This window comes from Budorcas taxicolor, chromosome 10, assembly GCF_023091745.1.
Source record: "Budorcas taxicolor isolate Tak-1 chromosome 10, Takin1.1, whole genome shotgun sequence".
Lineage (NCBI taxonomy): Eukaryota > Metazoa > Chordata > Mammalia > Artiodactyla > Bovidae > Budorcas > Budorcas taxicolor.
The window spans coordinates 70693166-70712701 of record NC_068919.1 but is presented as its reverse complement, the minus strand read 5'-3'; the positions used below and the strand labels follow the sequence as shown (position 1 = coordinate 70712701).

General features: G+C 39.0%; 1 protein-coding gene across 3 annotated transcripts in view; it reads right to left on the bottom strand.

Annotated features, from left to right (window-relative positions):
* The window catches only part of PPM1A (protein phosphatase, Mg2+/Mn2+ dependent 1A), a 45473-nt gene that overhangs the window by 8683 nt on the left and 17254 nt on the right, over positions 1 to 19536 (bottom strand). Inside the window, exons 1-2 of one of the 3 annotated variants that reach the window (XM_052646201.1) lie at positions 6483 to 6511; positions 1692 to 2545 (exon numbers count right to left, since the gene is read on the bottom strand). In XM_052646201.1, coding sequence (XP_052502161.1) covers positions 1692 to 2525 — 834 coding nt within the window. In that variant the 5' untranslated portion in view covers positions 2526 to 2545; positions 6483 to 6511. Of the gene's footprint in view, positions 1 to 1691; positions 2546 to 3128; positions 3241 to 6482; positions 6512 to 19536 lie in introns of those variants that run through there. The other 2 variants (XM_052646202.1, XM_052646200.1) reach the window with 2 other exon arrangements.

The window sequence follows — 19536 nt, the reverse complement described above, 5'->3', positions numbered from 1 at the left end:
GGAGTTACCTTCTATAGAGCATAATGCAGAACAGATAAAGTGGAATCTGAGTCATAATTTACTAATATCCGAATCTGGTAAGTCTCTTAAGAAAATAGCTTTTAATTTAGTTAACAAAGTATTTAATTCTCAAGTGCAAACGGATAAACCTAACAAATGAATGCTACTTTGTCCCTTTTTTATACTAAAAGGGACAAAGAACATAAGCATCATTGTATTGTTCCTCCTAAATTCAGAAATTAACAGTGTGCACTATCAAGTTGTTGTTCTATTGATTTTTTTAAACATATTTGTTAGATGTTACATAAACTTGATTTGTGTTGGATGTTACATAAACCTGAATTTTAGTTAAGATTTTAAGTATAGCTGGCAGTTGTGCATATAAAGCTACACACAGTATTCTGTTGACTTACTGTTTCTGAGTTTTAAAAGAAAATCAAATACACAGCCTCCGAAGTTTTATAAAATCAGCATTTTTAAAACAAACAAAAGAAAACCCGCAAGAATTAGTAAGCATTATTGACAAAATACAAACGTGTGGTAGAAAGAACACTGCACCCAAGTCAAGGGCTTGGATTCTAGTGTCATTGCTGCAACTGAAGGAGTAAGTTGTGTAACATTTTAAACTTCTTCAAAAGGGAGCAGCATATTTATATGTATACATTAGCTCATTAATTTCATTCCCCAGTCTTATGAGTTAGATACTATTTTCTCCATTCAAATAGCTGAGAGAGGCTGAACAATTTGTTCAAGACTGTACAGTACAAAAGTAACAGAGGTAAGATTTGATTCCACGTCTGACTCTTAAGGGGCTTCCCTGATGGCTCAGAGGGTAAAGCGTCTGCCTGCAATGCAGCAGACCCAGGCTCGATCCCTGGGTCGAGAAGATCCCCTGGAGAAGGAAATGGCAACCCACTCCAGTATTCTTGCCTGGAGAATCCCATGGACAGAGAAGCCTGATGGGCTACAGTCCACTAGGTCGCAAAGAGTCGGACACGACTGAGCGACTTCACTTTCTGACTCTTAAGTCTGCAGAACCTTCTGTTGCTCATCTACACAATCCCATTTGATTATCCAGACAACCCCATAAGACAGGGTAATAGTATCTCTCTCGAACAATTAAACAAACGGATTTTCCAGATAGTTTAAAGAGCTTACCTGAAGTCATACACAGTCTCATACCAAGTTCTTCTGACTCCATGTCCAAGGCTATTTCTATTACATAACACCAGATCATCACTAAATCCCCTCTGTTGGTGCTATGGATTCATTAGACCAGTCTCAAAGTACTTCCATAAACATACTGAGATATCACATGGTAAAATATTAAAATTCTAAAATGCCTTTCATTTATAGACAATGAGGCTTAAACTCTCCCCATTCCCCTTTTGAAAACATTCACTTTGATACAGTCTTTTTACCTTTGATAATATTCCATAATATCAAAAAACTCAAGTAATTATGGTTACTAAAAAAGACTAAACATCCAGATTATAACTCTTGCATTTATGGTAACTGGATAATTTATTTCTAAGAAGTATTCCTATATTATTTTTGTAATTGATGAAAAGTATCCTGCAACTGTACCAAAAACTTATTTCTGAGCTATAGGCTCTAAGATGATTTTATACTAGAGTAGTAATTAAGATACCATAAAATCGTTTTGTCTTAAAAAGAAAAAGTCTAGCTACCTTATACAAACAGGTGTCGACTACTTCATTGCAAACTTTCTCAAGGTCATCAGTGACTTCAAGTCTGGATCTTACAAAATCACAGAGCTCTTCATTTCCCATGACATCCCAAATACCATCACATGCAAGAATAATGAATTGATCATCTTCTTCAGATCTTTCAATATCATGGACTTCAGGCTCTGGTGAAACAAGCTGCTCTGTAGGACCTTTTCCATGGACACATTTGTAATCAAAGTCCCCAAGGGCCCTCGACACAGCCAGAGAGCCATTCACACGCTGAATCATTACAGAACCACCTGCATTCTGAATTCGTTCTTTTTCCAGCGGATTACTTGGTTTGTGATCTTGTGTGAAGAAGTAAACTTTCCTGTTCCTACACAGTAACCCTCTTGAGTCTCCACAGTTAATGAAGTAGGTGTGTTGAGGAGAAATGAGGACACCCACAGCTGTTGACCCACTTCTGTCAGCACCGTGTTTCTTCTCCGACATAACTCTCATATGTTCATCAATCTCCAGGAAACCTGTTCTGATTCCATTCTTCACATTTTCCACAGAAGGTGCTCCTGCAGACCCTTTAAAATCCTGGTTATTGGTGATGTGATCTAACAAATGCTCACAGCAGTATTTGGCAACCTGAGAACCAGCATGCCCATCATACACAGCAAAGAACGACCATGTTTCAAGTCCACTTGGCAAACCGATCACAGCAGTATGTGCATCCTCCATTTCAACTCGCCAGCCTTGCATGCTGCTTAGCCCATATCGCAACCCATTACCCTGCCCCTGGGCATTATGTTTTTCCATCTTTGGTTTGTCTAAAAATGCTCCCATTGTGTCTTGATTCTCTAGGTCTGCAAAGGAAGAGAAACAAAAAAGTTAATAACTATCTTATAAACAAACTATCAATATGTATCCAACAACCTTTTTTTTAAGAGTGAAGGAAATACAAAGAAAGCTTAAATATTTTAGTTGAGTATTCAGGATTTTCCAAAGTTTGGTTCCAAATATCTAGTTTTATTCTTATTACACAAACCCTCTGAAAACAAATAAAAAAAACAGATCTACTTACAATGATCCAAATTTGCATGCTCCTTCCCTTAAGCCTTTCCTCATGTCAGTGCTCTTAACTGGGATTTCCCACCTTTCCTCCTTCCTTATATAAGTACGTATACCAGTCCTTTATATTCTAGCTCAAATTCTATGTTTCCCATAGGTTTTTCCGTCTTTGATAAGCCAATAAGTTATTAAATTACTGTAAGTCATTCAGCCTCAATTTTCAAGCTGCAAAGCCATTATACACATATAACAAAATTTATCTACTATAACCTAACCTAGTGGTAATAACATGTATCATTATTATAGCACTTTACAATCACTCGGTATAAACAAAAGGTCTAGGACAGCATTGTGGGCAAGTCTGAAAGTTTGGCTAACCTTTTCCAACAATCAAAAACGAAAACCCCTGACTTGGAATGGGCTTACAAGGCAGGAAGACAGTGTTCAGGATTTAGGTTGGCCTTTACTTGAGTAATAGCCTAGGAATGTAGAGACTTGGGGTCCAAGTCATCAAATGAGTCACAATTGAATGCAATCTGAAAGAAGGATAGAATGAGATTTAATGAAGGTGAAGAGAGATGGGTAGGAGTGGGGAAAGTACCTAGGTAAATTAGGATGAACTTAGGAAATTGGGAATTTGTGATACTATGATGCTAAGCTCTGAAAAGAAGATGGGAAGAGAAACAGGAAGAAGAAAAACAACGCAGGAACATTTCCCGGCAACCTCTCCCTCCTCCTTTATCCTACTAAAGCCAAACTAATACACAGCAGAGAAGTCTGGCTGATTGGTATGATAAAATCATCTCCTGCCTACTTGTCCACTTCCATTACAGTTCCACTAATGGAAGTTAAATAATGAAAACTAGCCATTATTCCTTTCTTAAGGTGGTATTCATCAAATGGATACACAATATGGCAAGGGTGAGTGCTTTGATGGGACAAAAGATAAAACAGTAATGACATCTTAATAGCAGACATTGTACAAGATGAACTCTAAATCATTCCAAGTTTTGCAAGCGTTACTTCAAATTATTCTCAACAAAACTCTGAGGTAGGTTATAATATTATGTTCAGTTTATATTAGGTTGATGAAAAAGTAATTGTGGTTTCAAACCTTGAATTTTAAATCACTGTAACCAGGTTCAAACACATCTTTATTAATCAAAATAGGAACCATTACAATCGAACATTTTTGCCAACAAGAAATAAGTTTGTGTATTCTTGTAGTGCAAAAATCCATGCTTGGGGGCTTCCCTGGTGGCTCAGTGGTAAAGAATCTGCCTGCCAATGCAAGAGACATGAGTTCAATCCCTGCTCCGGTAAGATCCCACACGCCTCAGAGCAACTAAGCCACAACTACTGAGCTTGTGCTCTAGAGCCCAGGAACTGCAACTACTTAGCCCATGTGACCCAACTACTGAAGCCTGTGCATCCTAGAGCCTGTGCTCCACAACAAGAGAAGCCCCCACAATGAGAAGCCCCCACATGGCAACTAGAAAGTAGCCCTTGCTCTCGGCAACTGGAGAAAAGCCCACACATCAATGAAAACCCAGCATGGTCAAAAATAAATTAATAAATAATAATGAAAAATCCATGCTTGGGGATTCAATCAACTCTCGGAAAGCATTTTCTGCCTCCTGCTGATTGTGGAAGCTATTTTCCCTGCAAAAAGTTGTCAAGATGCTTGAAGAAGTGGTGGTTGGTGAGAGGTCAACTGAATGTGGCGGATGAGGCCCAATTTATTCAACTTCTGAAGTACTGGTTGTGCAACGTGCAGTCAGGCATTGTGGAGAAGACTGGGCCCTTTCTGTTGACCAGTGCCAGTCAGCTGCAGGCACTGCAGTTTTCGGTGCATCTCATAAATCTGCTGAGCATACTTCTCAGATGTACTGGTTTTACTGCACTCAGAAAGCTGTAGTGGATCAGATGGGCAGCAGACCACCAAACAGTGACTCTGACTTTTTTTGGGTGCAAGTTTGGCTTTGGGAAGTGCTTTGGAGCTGCTTCTTGGTCCAACCACTGAGCTGGTCATCACTGGTTGCATATAAAATCCTTTTCGTTGTGTGTCACAATCCAGTGGAGAAATGGTTCACTGTTGTTGCATAGAATAAGAGAAGACAACACTTCAAAATGATGATTTTTTTTTGGTTTTCAGTCAGTTCATGAGGTACCCACTTATTGAGCTTTTTCACTGTTTCAATTTCAAATGCTGAATGACTATAGAATGGTCAATGTTGGGTTCTTGAGCAACTTATCATGTGTTTTAAGAGGATCAGCTTTGACAATGTCTCTCAATTGGTCACTGTCAACTTCCAGTGGCTGGCCAATACCATCCTCGTTTTTAAGGTTCTTGTCTCCTTTGCAAAGCTTCTTGAACAACCATTGTATGTTTTGTCAGCAGCTCCTGAACCAAATGAGTTGTTGTGAGCTGTCTCCACTGGTTTATGACCCATTTGAACTCAAATTAAAAAATTGCTTGAGTTTTCTTTTTGTCTAACATCATTTCTATAGTCAAAAATAAACAGCAAGTAATAAGTCATTAGCAAAAAAACAAAGTGAGAAATGTGCATTAAAACGATGTGTAACATAACTACATTTATTTAAGAATGTATTCCAATATCCAATGGCAAAGTTCAACAATGCAAAATTGCACTTACTTTTGCACCAACCTAATAGATGAACTTTATTGAGACTAAAAAACTTGGCCGACATCACTTATCAGAAAAATTTAGGGGAATTAGGACTCAAATTCAAGTATGCCTCACTCTAAGGCACCATTTACTAAGGCAATGGTCTCAGTCATGGTTGTACAAAAGAACTTATCTGTAGACCTTTAGAAAAAATCAAAATTAAAAAAAAAACCAGAATTTCCACAGTCGGATTGCAACCTAGGCATCTGTGTACCGCTGGTAAAAATTAGAGAGATGGAAAGTCTAGATAGGAAGATAGAAGATGATAGAGCTGTGGTGAGGTTAAGTCATCTGCTGAAGGTCAACAGCAAGTTGCCTCATCTCTGTACCTCAATTCTTTTAGCGAGGCTAAAGGGGAGGTAGGAGGGGTTACAGCCAGCCCTCAGTATCTTTAGGTTTCACATCCGTGAATATGGAGGGCTCACCATATTCACTGCACTACCCTTACAGAAAGGACTTGAGCATCCACACATTTGGCATCCACGAGGGCTCCTGGAATCACTCCCTGTGGATAATGTTGGACAACTGTATACTTAAGACACTCGTATCACTAACCTAGCATTCTTTCTTCATCTGTAAAGTGGGCATATGAACACTTACCTCTGCATGTTGCTGCCAAAGTTTAAACGAGGTAATGGGTGCAAAGTAGTTACACTGAGTACAGCAAAAATGAGGAACTCTGCAAATGGAAACTATTTAATTATTGCTACATTCTCACATGCACAGCCAATCTAGATTCTGTTATTACCTAATAGGGACTTTACACTTTTATAGAAAAGTCCAGTAGTTATTTTCTAAATATACACATGAAGCTACCAAACAAATAATTCTTTGAAACTTTTGAAAAAATATATATTAGGAATGTAAAAATGTAACAAACCAAGTCAATCATATGACAAAATTTTAGGTCCAGCTCTACTGTAAATGCAAAAAATGCAAATTAATAATTGTTATTATTAAACATTAATAATAATTATTAACAAATTAATAATTTTGTGTTTGGAGTTTCACAGACTGAAAAAAAGCCATTTAGAAATCTTACCTCCTTGAATTCTGAATAATTTGCAGAAGCCTGGTGAAGCAGTTATATAAAAATAATACTTATCAGAAATTATATATAAGTAAGTAACTTCATAACTGTCATAGTACTTTGTATTGAAATGTTCAGACTGGCTAATAATGCTAGTGTTGTGACGCAACCTAGCATGTGCTCAGAGTTGACTAAATAAAATTAGTAGGCTAAAATGTAGGCTTTAAAAAACAACATAAAAGGCAGATAGGCATGGAAGATAGTCACCAAAGAAAGCAGAAACTTCTTTCAGTGTCATTTTTTCCTGTGCCTACTCTATATAATTTGTTTTCTAAATTTCTAAACTACCAAGGGTAAGTGACCAAAAAAAGAGGAGAGAAGAGGTAAAGAAAAAGAGAAAATAAAGGGAGAAAAGCAAGAAATCTCAACTTTTAACTTTTATTTTTGGGACTAACAGCAAACAACAGTGCACTAATTGCAGTTTCTGGCAATGCCAATCTCAAATACTCAAGCTAAATAAAATATATTAATAAGCAAAGAACAATAAGAAGATGTATTTTTAAAGATTCAGAAGTTAAAGGTGGGAATGGGCAGGAGGGGAGGGTGGTGAACTCAGTATCCATTAGCTCCAAACTACAAAACACCCATCAATTTATGAGACGACACTGAATGAGTAAAACAATTGCAGGCTGTCAACCAAAGCAAAAAGAAACAAACCACTCTGAAAGTAGGTCCATGGAAACGAAAAACAATTAGTGAACTAAAATTTTCAATAGAGACAATGAATAGCTAGATACCACAGTTAAACAATAAACAGAAAACCAATAAATGAGATCACTTCAAGGAATTCTTTTAGAACTCAGAAGTTCTTTCCTCATCTTGATTCCAAACATACAAACCCACCCACGTATGTACCCATCCTCCCTCAGACCTTTCTCTTATATTAGAGTACTCCATCCTCTCACTTAAGTTAAATCCTTCTATTATAGTGTTAGAGGCTAGGCTTCAAAAGAATCTTATACAACTTATATGTCTTCCCAGGAACCCAACACTATTATTCTCTTTGACTCCTTTTATTCCTTTATGTTCAACCTCTCCCTTCCTACTGCAGTACAACTTTTAAAGACATTCAAATGTTACCCATTAGAAGTTAAGTATTTAGGTGACTCACTCCCTTTAGCTACCTCCTGCTTCTTTCTCTACAGTTGAGACTCTTTTTAAAAGTGCTGAAGCTCCAAACTGTTGTCTGGCCATTCCATCAAAACAAGTTCCTCCAAACTTAATCCAATGGACATCTGGCTGGCTGATCACAGCAGTGATCAACACAATACTCCCTCTTCAAACACTGTTCCCACTGGCTTTTCAAGATGCTACCCACTCTGAGCTTTCCTCCTACTCCTAGCTCTTCCATCCATGTCTCCCTTGCAGGACCATCTTCATCTCTCAAGCCGTTAAACATAAGCATTCAAGGCTTAGATCTAGGTTCTCTTCTCACTCTATGCTGGCTCCTGAGGTGCCTTTATGCATCCTTTCACAGCTTTTGCCAGTGAATGTCACCATCATTCATCAAAATGAATAGAAACCAAGGACATATCTTTGATATCTCTTTCTACTTCATCTCCCATCAGTCCATCATCAAGTTCCATGGATTGTACTACTTATATTATTTTAAATATGTTAGATATTTTACATAGACTTTCAAATCTGCCCAGTGTTTTCTCTAACACTGTAGTCTTCAAGCTATCATTACCTCTCAATGCGTGATTCTTCGAGGTAGTGTGTGCTCAGTTGTGTCTGACTCTTTGTGATCCCATGGATTGTAGCCCGCCAGGCTCCACTGTCCATGGAATTTTCCAGGCAAGAATACTGTAGTGGGTTGCCATTTCCTTCTCCAAGGGATCTTCCCAATCCAGGGATTGAACCTGGGTCTCCTGCCCTACAGGCAGATTCTTTACCATCTTCAGTTCAGTTGCTCAGTCGTGTCTGACTCCAGGCCTCCCTGTCCATCACCAACTCCAGGAGTTCACTCAGACTCTCGTCCATCGAGTCAGTGATGCCATCCAGCCATCTCATCCTCTGTGTCCCCTTCTCCTCCTGCCCCCAATCCCTCCCAGCATCAGGGTCTTTTCCAATGAGTCAACTCTTCGCAAGAAGTGGCCAGAGTACTGGAGTTTCAGCTTTAGCATCATTCCTTCCAAGGAAATCCCAGAGCTGATCTTCTTCAGGATGGACTGATTGGATCTCCTTGCAGTCCAAGGGACTCTCAAGAGTCTTCTCCAACACCACAGTTCAAAAGCAGCAGTTCTTTGGTGCTCAACCTTCTTTATAGTTCTACTCTCACATCCATACATGACTACTGGAAAAACCATAGCTTTGACTAGATGGACCTTTGTTGGCAAAGTAATATCTCTGCTTTTTAATGTTCTGTCTAGGTTGGTCATAGCTTTTTTTCCAAGGAGCAAGAGTCTTTTAATTTCATGGCTGCAGTCACCATCTGCAATGATTTTGAAGCCCCCCAAAATAAAGTCTCTTGCCATTTCCACTGTTTCCCCATCTATTTTCCATGAGGTGATGGGACCAGATGCCATGATCTTAGTTTTCTGAATGTTGAGCTTTAAGCCAACTTTTTCACTCTCCTCTTTCACTTTCATCAAGAGGCTTTTTAGTTCCTCTTCACTTTCTTTACCATCTGAGCCACCACAAAAGTCCAACATAGTGTTATAAGTCAAAACAATAGAAATAAGACAAAATACCCCAAAACAAAAAAAACAAGCTCATAAAAAAATATCATATTTGTGGTCACTAGGAGTGGTAAGAAAGGGAATTGGATGAAGGCAGTTGAATGATACAATCTTAACAGTTACAAGATAAATAAGTACTAGGGATGTAAGGTACAACATGATTAATATAATGAATGCTGCTGTGTGTTTTATGCATATATATATATATATATATATATATATATATACATGTTGTTAAGATAGTAAATCCTAAAAGTTCTTATCACAAAAAATTTTTTTTGTTTTTTTGAATGTAGCAAGGAGATCCAGCCAGTCCATCCTAAAGGAAATCAGTCCTGAATCTTCATTGGAAGGACTGATGCTGAAGCTGCAACTCCAGTCAATACTTTGGCCACCTGATGCAAAGAACTGAGTCATTTGAAAAGTCCCTGATGCCTGGAAAGATTGAAGGTGGGAGGAGAAGGGGGATGACAGAGGGTGAGATGGTTGGATGGTATCATTGACTCAATGGACATGAGTTTGAGTAAACTCCGGGAGTTGGTGATGGACAGGGAGGCCTCGCGTGCTGCAGTTCATGGGGTTGCAGAGTCAGCTATGACTGAGCAACTGAGCTGAACTGAGATGACAGATGTTCAGCTAAACATGATGACTGTGGTAATCATTTCATGATGTATGTAGGTCAAATCATTATGGTGTACACCTTAAACTTACATGGTACTGTATGTCAATTATATATGAATAAGAGTGGAAGAAAAAGATAATACACGTTTCACCATATCATTCTGTATTAAAAGTTATTCAATGACTATCCTCTCTTTAGGGGGGTATAATGAACTGCTTACTATGGCTCACATGAAATCCCTGAGTTGTCAGGAGCTCATCAACCTTTTCCAGACTTACCTTGCTTCATAATCCTCCCCACTCCATAACCACTCCACCCCAACAACATTCTCTACTCCAACCAGATGGCTTTCAAGTACCTGGCACTTCTCACCGGTTCCTTCCTCCAAAATAACAAATAAATGCCACTCCCTCTACTTAAAAAGCCAATCCTTCCCTCTTACTCATTCTTAGATCTTAACTCAAGTATTAGGTCTTCAGGAAAGACTCCTTCAAATACCCTGGATCAGCTCCTTCAGCATGGAACACACAGCAGACCTTCAACAAACACAATAAAAGAACTCCAAGGAAAAAGCAGACGCAAATAATAAAAGTCTGCTAATAGAAACAGTACACCCACGGAATAAATATAAACATAAAAAGTAAGGCTTTCTGATGGAGAAAAGAGAGAGGCTACCTACTGTTTTGTTGTATTAAAGTCAAATAATATGGTATCATTTGTTTCTTTTTCTTTTTAGTCCCCAGGGTGAGGTGTGTAGGAGGATGTTAGTAAAGCTATATAGCTTTTGTTTTTCAATATATAACCCAATAAATGCTTGAGTTTAATGTTTCAAGTGCGGTTGAATATAAAATATAGTTTTGGTTTAAGCATATAGGATTTCCGATAACTTTTCTGTCATTATCTGGCATAACAATAATTATAGCACATAAATAGGTGTAAATTATCATTTTAGACAACACCTTCACAAATTAAAAAAGATGCTCATTTTATTTTATTCCTTATGCTTGCCTTTGTCTGATATTAAAATTTCAACCTTTGACTTCTTTTTTATTTACTTAGTATATTTTGCTTACTACAAAGTTCTACATACTGGGACATATCCAATGAGTTTCTTGTTTTGATTAATCTCCTGATAGCACTAACCTACCTTTAAACAGATTTTATAGGAATGGTACATGTATAATACCCCTTTTCAGTGCTGGTATATTTGAGAATATCTTTCAATTATCTTGGATTACTGTGATATTGAATGGTTTGCCTTGGAAATGAACAAAGATCATTCTGTCATTTTTGAGACTGCATCCAAGTACTGCATTTTGGACTCTTCTGTTGACCATGATGGTTACTCCACTTCTTCTGAGGGATTTCTGCCTGCAGTAGTAGACATAATGGTCATCTTTGAGTTAAATTCACCCATTCCAGTCCACTGTAGTTCGCTGATTTCTAGAATGTCGATGTTCACTCTTGCCATCTCCTGTTTGACCACTTCCAATTTGCCTTGATTCATGGACCTGACATTCCAGGTTCCTATGCAATATTGCTCTTTACAGCATCAGACCTTGCTTCTATCACCAGTCACATCCATAACTGGGTATTGTTTTTGCTTTGGCTCCATCCCTTCATTCTTTCTGGAGCTATTTCTCCACTGATCTCCAGTAGCATATTGTGCACCTACTGGCCTGGGGAGTTCCTCTTTCAGTATCCTATCATTTTGCCTTTTCATACTGTTCATGGGGTTCACAAGGCAAGAATACTGAAGTGGTTTGCCATTCCCTTCTCCAGTAGACCACATTCTGTCAGACCTCTCCACCATGACCCGCCCGTCTTGGGTTGCCCCGTGGGCATGGCTTAGTTTTATTGAGTAAGACAAGGCTGTGGTCCTAGTGTGATTAGATTGACTAGCTTTCTGTGAGTATGGTTTCAGTGTGTCTGCCTTCTGATGCCCTCTTGCAACACCTACCATCTTACATTCAATATCACAGTAATCCAAGTCTATGCCCCAACCAGTAATGCTGAAGAAGCTGAATTTGAATGGTTCTATGAAGACCTACAAGACCTTTTAGAACTAACACCCAAAAAAGATGTCCTTTTCATTATAGGAGCTGCTGCTGCTGCTGCTAAGTCGCTTCAGTCATGTCTGACTCTGCGCGACCCCATAGATGGCAGCCTGCCAGGCTCCCTCGTCCCTGGGATTCTCCGGGCAAGAATACTGGAGTGGGTTGCCATTTCCTTCTCCAACGCATGAAAGTGAAAAGTGAAAGTGAAGTCACTCAGTCGTGTCCGACTTTTAGCGACCCCATAGACTGCAGCCCACCAGGCTCCTCCATCCATGTGATTTTCCAGGCAAGAGTACTGGAGTGGGTGCCACTGCCCTCTCCTCATTCTAGAGGACTGGAATGCAAAAGTAGGAAGTCAAGAAACACCTGGAGTAACAGGCAAATTTGGCCTTGGAATGCAGAATGAAGCAGGGCAAAGACTAATAGAGTTTGCCAAGGAAATGCACTGGTCATAGCAAATACCCTCTTCCAACAAAACAAGAGAAGACTCTACACATGGACATCACCAGATGGTCAACACCAAAATCAGACTGATTATATTCTTTGCAGCCAAAGATGGAGAAGCTCTATACAGTCAACAAAAACAAGACCAGGAGCGGACTGTGGCTCAGATCATGAACTCCTTATTACCAAATTCAGACTTAAATTGAAGAAAGTAGGGAAAACCACTAGACCATTCAGGTATGACCTAAATCAAATCCCTTATGATTATACAGTGGAAGTGAGAAATAGATTTAAGGGCCTAGATCTGATAGATAGAGGGCCTGATGAACTATGGAATGAGGTTCGTAACATGTACAGGAGACAGGGATCAAGACCATCCCTATAAAAAAGAAATGCTAAAAAGTAAAATGACCGTCTGGGGAGGCCTTACAAATAGCTGTGAAAAGAAGTGAAAGGCAAGGGAGAAAAGGAAAGATATAAGCATCTGAATGCAGAGTTCCAAAGAATAGCAAGAAGAGATAAGAAAGCCTTCCTCAGCGATCAATACAAAGAAATAGAGGAAAAGAACAGAATGGGAAAGACTAGAGATCTCCTCAAGAAAATTAGAGATACCAAGGGAACATTTCATGCAAAGATGGGCTCAATAAAGGACAGAAATGGTATGGACCTAACAGAAGCAGAAGATATTAAGAAGAGGTGGCAAGAATACACAGAAGAACTGTACAAAAAAGATCTTCACGACCCAGATAATCACGATGGTGTGATCACTCATCTACAGCCAGACATCCTGGAATGTGAAGCCAAGTGGGCCTTAGGAAGCATCACTATGAACAAAGCTAGTGGAGGTGATGGAATTCTAGTTGAGCTATCTCAAATCCTGAAAGATGATGCTGTGAAAGTGCTGCACTCAATATGCCAGCAAATTTGGAAAACTCAGCAGTGGCCACAGGACTGGAAAAGGTCAGTGTTCATTCCAATCCCAAAGAAAGGCAATGCCAAAGAATGTTCAAACTACTGCACAATTGCACTCATCTCACAGGCTAGTAAAGCAATGCTCAAAATTCTCCAAGCCAGGCTTCAGCAATATGTGAACCGTGAACTTCCTGATGTCCAAGCTGGTTTTAGAAAAGGCAGAGGAACCAGAGATCAAATTGCCAACAACTGCTGGATCATGGAAAAAGCAAGAGAGTTCCAGAAAAACATCTATTTCTGCTTTATCGACTATGTCAAAGCCTTTGACTGTGTGGATCACAATAAGCTGTGGAAAATTCTGAAAGAGATGGGAATACCAGACCACCTGACCTGCCTCTTGAGAAACAGATATGCAGGTCAGGAGGCAAGAGTTAGAACTTGACATGGAACAACAGACAGGTTCCAAATAGGAAAAGGAGTACATCAAGGCTGTATATTGTCACCCTGCTTATTTTACTTTTATACAGAGTACATCATGAGAAATGCTGGGCTGGATGAAGCACAGGCTGGAATCAAGATTGCTGGGAGAAATATCAATCACCTCAGATATGCAGATGACACCACCCTTATGGCAGAAAGTGAAGAGGAGCTAAAAAGCCTCTTGATGAAAGTGAAAGAGGAAAGCGAAAAAGTTGGCTTAAAGCTCAACATTTAGAAAACGAAGATCATGGCATCCGGTCCCATCACTTCAAGGGAAATAGATGGGGAAACAGTGGAAACAGTGTCAGACTTTATTTTGGGGGGCTCCAAAATCACTGCAGATGTTGACTGCAGCCATGAAATTAAAAGACGCTTACTCCTTGGAAGAAAAGTTATGACCAACCTAGACAGCATATTCAAAAGCAGAGACATTACTTTGCCGACTAAGGTCCGTCTAGTCAAGGCTATGGTTTTTCCTGTGGTCATGTATGGATGTGAGAGTTGGACTGTGAGGAAGGCTGAGCGCCGAAGAATTGATGTGTTTGAACTGTGGTGTTGGAGAAGACTCTTGAGAGTCCCTTGGACTGCAAGGAGATCCAACCAGTCCATTCTGAAGGAGATCAACCCTGGGATTTCTTTGGAAGGAATGATGCTAAACCTGAAACTCCAGTACTTTGGCCACCTCATGCGAAGAGTTGACTCATTGGAAAAGACTCTGATGCTGGGAGGGATTGGGTGCAGGAGGAGAAGGGGACGACAGAAGATGTGATGGCTGGATGGCATCACTGACTCGATGGATATGAGTCTGAGTGAACTCCGGGAGTTGGTGATGGACAGGGAGGCCTGGCGTGCTGTGATTCATGGGGTTGCAAAGAGTAGGACATGGCTGAGCGACTGAGCTGAACTTCAATTATCTTCATAATAAATGCCAACTTTTCAGGGTCTAGATTTCTTTATCCTCAGCATTTACAGGTATTACTTCATTATTGCCTATCATCTGACATTGAAAAGAAGTTTGAGGCCAGCCGCATTTATTTCTGTTTTTATTTTTGGCATGTTTTGTCTAAATTTTCATTTTCCTTTTTAAAAAATATTTTAACTTTATTGGAGTATAGTTGATTTATGGCTTCCCAGGTGGCTCAGACAGTAAAGAATCCGCCTGCAATGTGAAAGGCCTGCATTTGATCCCTGGGTCAGGAAGATCACTGGAGAAGGGAATGGCCACCCACTCCAATATTCTTGCCTGGAGAATTCCATGGACAGAGTAGCCTGCTGGGCTATAGTCCACAAGGTCACAAATAGTCAGTCATGACTGAGTGACTAAGACAAGCACACACATACAGAATTGATTTACAATGTTGTGGTAGCTTCAGGTGTACAGCAAGGTGAATCAGTTAAACATAATACATACATACATTCATTCATTCTTTTTCAGATTCTTGTCTCATACGGGTTATCACAGAATATTGAGTAGAGTTTACAATAGGTCCTTGTTGGTTATCTCTCTTACATATAGCAGTGTGTGTGCCCTGAATCTACTGAAGCACCTAGAGCCTATGCTGTGCAATGAAAAGCCACTGCAACGCCAAGTCCACACCCTGCAACTAGAGCAGCCTCTGCTCTGCAACTAGAGAAAAGGCTGCACGCAGCAATGAAAGCCCCAGTACAACCAAATACTAGTAATTAAATAAAAATAGATGCAAATATTTTAAAAAGGAACAAGAACAAATTACATGGACAATGAAATTCATGAAATAATGCAAGTGGCCAATAAATATATGGAGCAATGATAAATCTAACTAGCCATTAAAAATAAATTTGCTTTTCACACATTGCTTTAATAAAGATCAAAAATTCATAACTATTGGCAAAGGAGAAAAATATATACTTCTCATAGGTAGGAGAGCAAACTGGTACTTTTTTGAAAGACATGCACCATATACATTAATTTTAAATGATGACTTCCATTAAAATCATTTTGTATATTCATCCTTTGAAGTGTTCCTGTGTTCCAGTTGTGTTTTTAAATACATTACTATAAAACAGAAAATTAAGAAGACCAAGCCACCTGCTAAAGATAAATTCTTATAATACAAAGCACCTGAGGAAGCTGAAACTGAGTCTCCCAGGCTCAAGTAATAGAGATGCACAGAAGGCTACATCCCATAAGGACAGTAACAGAAACTGCAAATGGCCCCGTGCAAGGCTGGGGCAGAAACCAGGCTCACTGAAATAAATGCCTGCTGTGGAGGGGCTCCTTGCCTATAAAAGGAGCAGGGGAAAGCTACTTACTAACCATTGCATGGAAATTTAGTTTAAATGTAGTTACATGCTCCTTCAACAGAAGAAAAGACCTTCTTTTGGTTTGTATTTCTTGGAGAGATAAGCCTGATCCTGATGTTATCAAGAATCAGGGGAACCAACCCTCTAATATAAGACAGGGTTTCAGGCTGGAACATGCAAAACAGACTAGATAAGGATGAAAAGAAAGAAAACAAACAAACAAACAAATCCCACTTAATATGAAACCAAAACACACCAGGACAACTAAACTAAGATGGACAGCCAACAAACACCAACAATTGTAGGAATTCAACCTAGAAGAAAAAGTAGCAATCAGAAAATAACTTAAAATGTGCATGTTTTGTATCCTTCCAAAGCTAAAATACAAACAAAAACAATAGACATGAAGAGGGAAAAAAGCTAAAAAAACAGCCAGAAACCAAACCAGAATAGGTGGCAGTGAGTGTGAGCAAGCGAGAACCTGAACATGAAAAAGTATTCACTGAGAAATAAAAACAACCAAGGTCACATAAATTGGCTGAGCAAAGTCAAAGCGTAATTAGTAAATTGGAAAATGTACCTAGGAATTGCCTAGAAAATAACACAGAAATTAAGAAGAATTAGGAAAAAGCAGTATGTGAAGATATAAAGGCTAATAAATTTTCTAGAACTGAAGAAAGATGAGTCATCAGATCAATAACTTATTTAAAAGAATGCCTACAGATAACACTACATACACACACCTAGGCATATTATGGGAATGTGTTCAGAATATCAAGTATGGTAAAACAGCAAATACTAACATCTACACCATACTCGAAATATGCAGGGCTCTAAATACTTTCTATTAACGTAATCATGACAGTCTCTATGATAGATACTACTTCATTACCTCTGTTGAGAACTTGCCCAAGGTCACCGAGTAAACAGTGGTGACAGGATATGGAAAAGGAATATTTTTTAAAATTACCAGAGGAAAACATTACATACAAAGGCATAACAATTAGGTAGAGACCAGACTTTCAGAGTTCCAAGTCTGCCAAGTTTCATAATACAATGAAATAATATCTTGAGGGTGCTGATAGCAAGAGGGGAAAAACTATTAATCAAGAATTTTTATTTGAAAAAAAAAATACCGTGTAAAATATACTTTCATACAAAAACTAAGGACATTTACAAGCCATACTCTGTTGCTAAAAAAATTACTAAAGGATACACTTCAGCAAGAAGAAAGGCAAATCCTTTAAATACAAGGAACAGTAAGTACAAAATCTGGTAAAATACACCCCATAGATTGTAGCTTGCCAGGCTTCTCTGTCCCTGGAATTCTCCAGGCCAGAATTCTGGAGTGGGTAGCTGTTCCCTTCTCCAGGGGATCTTCCCAACTCAGGGATCAAACCCAGGTCTCCCGCATTGCAGGTGAATTCTTTTACAGTCCAAGCCACCAAGGAAGCCCTATAAATAAGGAAATGAAATTTATGCTACAAAAGGGGAAATAAAATTGTAGGCAATTATATACATGATGGAGTGAATGTTTGGTGTTTTATCAAATATAAGCTCATAAAAAAGTCAAACATACAAGGAAACAAATTGTCATGAATAGGAATTAACATAACATATATAACTCCCTTAGTGTTGTAGGAAAATGGGGTGTGAGAGGATAGTCATATTCTAGGTCTCGAGTGACTCCATGGGACAGGCCGCCAAGTGAAGGGTCCTTGCCTTCTCACTGTAAAGAATTCAAGAATGAGCCTGAAGTTAGGTTTATTTAGAAAGATATACACTCCACACACAGAGTACGGGCTGTCCCTGAGGGTGAGAGAGGCAGCCCCAAGGTATGGGGTCCTCTAAGAAAGTGAGAGTTGCTCTGGGAGATACACATTCCACAGACAGAATGTGGTCAGTCTGAAAAGGTGAGAACTGCCTGCCTCGAGGTGTGGGGATGGCCACTTTTTACCGGCTGGGTAATTTCATCGGCTAAGAAGTGGAAGGAATATTCTAACTATCTTTGAGAAGCGGCAGATATTTCTAGGAACTGGGGTACTATCCACTGTTTGGCTTTTAAGGTCACCCTCAGAACTACCACTGTGCCTGGGATGTGTCATTTAGCACATGCTAATGTATTACAACGAGTGTATAATGAGGCTCGAGGTCTCTCGAAGTTGAACCTTCTACCTACCCTCTTGGGCCTACCAGGTTCCAACCAATGTTTGTGGTGTCCGGTTCTTCAGGGTTCCGTCATTCTTTTAATGGTTGTGCCCTACCCGCTTCCTTCCTGTCTCGTAAGGACTTCACATATTAATAATAGAATTAGTGAATTTAAGATACAAAATAACTATATATGAAATGTTTAATAAGATTTTTAAAAAAACAGAAAGTGAAAAATAAGAAATTTAAAAATTACCAACCAAATTGGTAAAGAATTAAATGCCACTGTTAGAAGTTATGAAGATTGTTTTTTAATCTGTTGGGTATGTAAATTTGGTGCAGCCACTATGGAAAACAGTATGAAGGTTCCTCAAAAAACTCAAAATAAGAGCTGCCATATGATCTAGCAATCTCAGTCTTGGGCATATGCTCAGACAAAACTATAATCTGAAAAGATACATGCACCCCTATGTTCACGAAAGTGAAAGTGTTAGTCACTCAGTCGTGTCCAACTCTTTGCAACCCCATGGACTATAGCCTGCCAGGCTTCTCTGTCCATGGAACTCTCCAGGCAAGAATATTGGAGTGGGTTGCCATTTCCTTCTCCAGGGGGGTCTTCCAGATCCAGACAACAAACCTGGGTCTCCTGCATTGCAGGCAGACTCTTTACCATCTGAGCCACCAGGGAGCACTATTTACAACAGCAAAGTCAGGGAAACAACCTAAGAGTCCATCAACAGATGAATGGATAAAGAAGATGTGGAATATACATATATGACTGTATGAAATGGTATATTACTCAGCCATTAAAAAGAATGAAATAATGCCTTTTGCAGCAACATGGATTGACCCAGAGATTATCACACTAAGTGAAATAACTCAGAAAGACAAATACCATATGATATCACTTACACATGGAATCTAAAATATGACACAAACCTATCTACAAAACAGAAACTCACTCACAGACACAGAGAACAGATTTGTGGTTGCCAAGGGGCAGATGGAATAGGGGAGGGAAGGATTGGGAGATTATAAATCAACTTCAATAAAATTTTAAAAAGAAATAAAATTTAAAAATTTCAAAACCAAAAAAAATTGTTGATATTAAAAACTCAAAGGATGATTTAAAAAACAGATTATAAAGAAATGCAGTAAATTAGCTCATTGAGTTGAGGAAATGTGAAAAATTACATTCACTTCAAGAAACCTACAACCAATGGATGAGAGAAAAGAAGAAGGTGAAAAAGAAAACCAAATTCTCCAACAACAATAAGTAGTATAAATAAAAATAGTCCTTTAAGAATTGGAGCACTGGATATTGCAGTGCTCCTGGAAACTCAGGAACTATTAACTAATCTCTCTGTTCATATCAACTG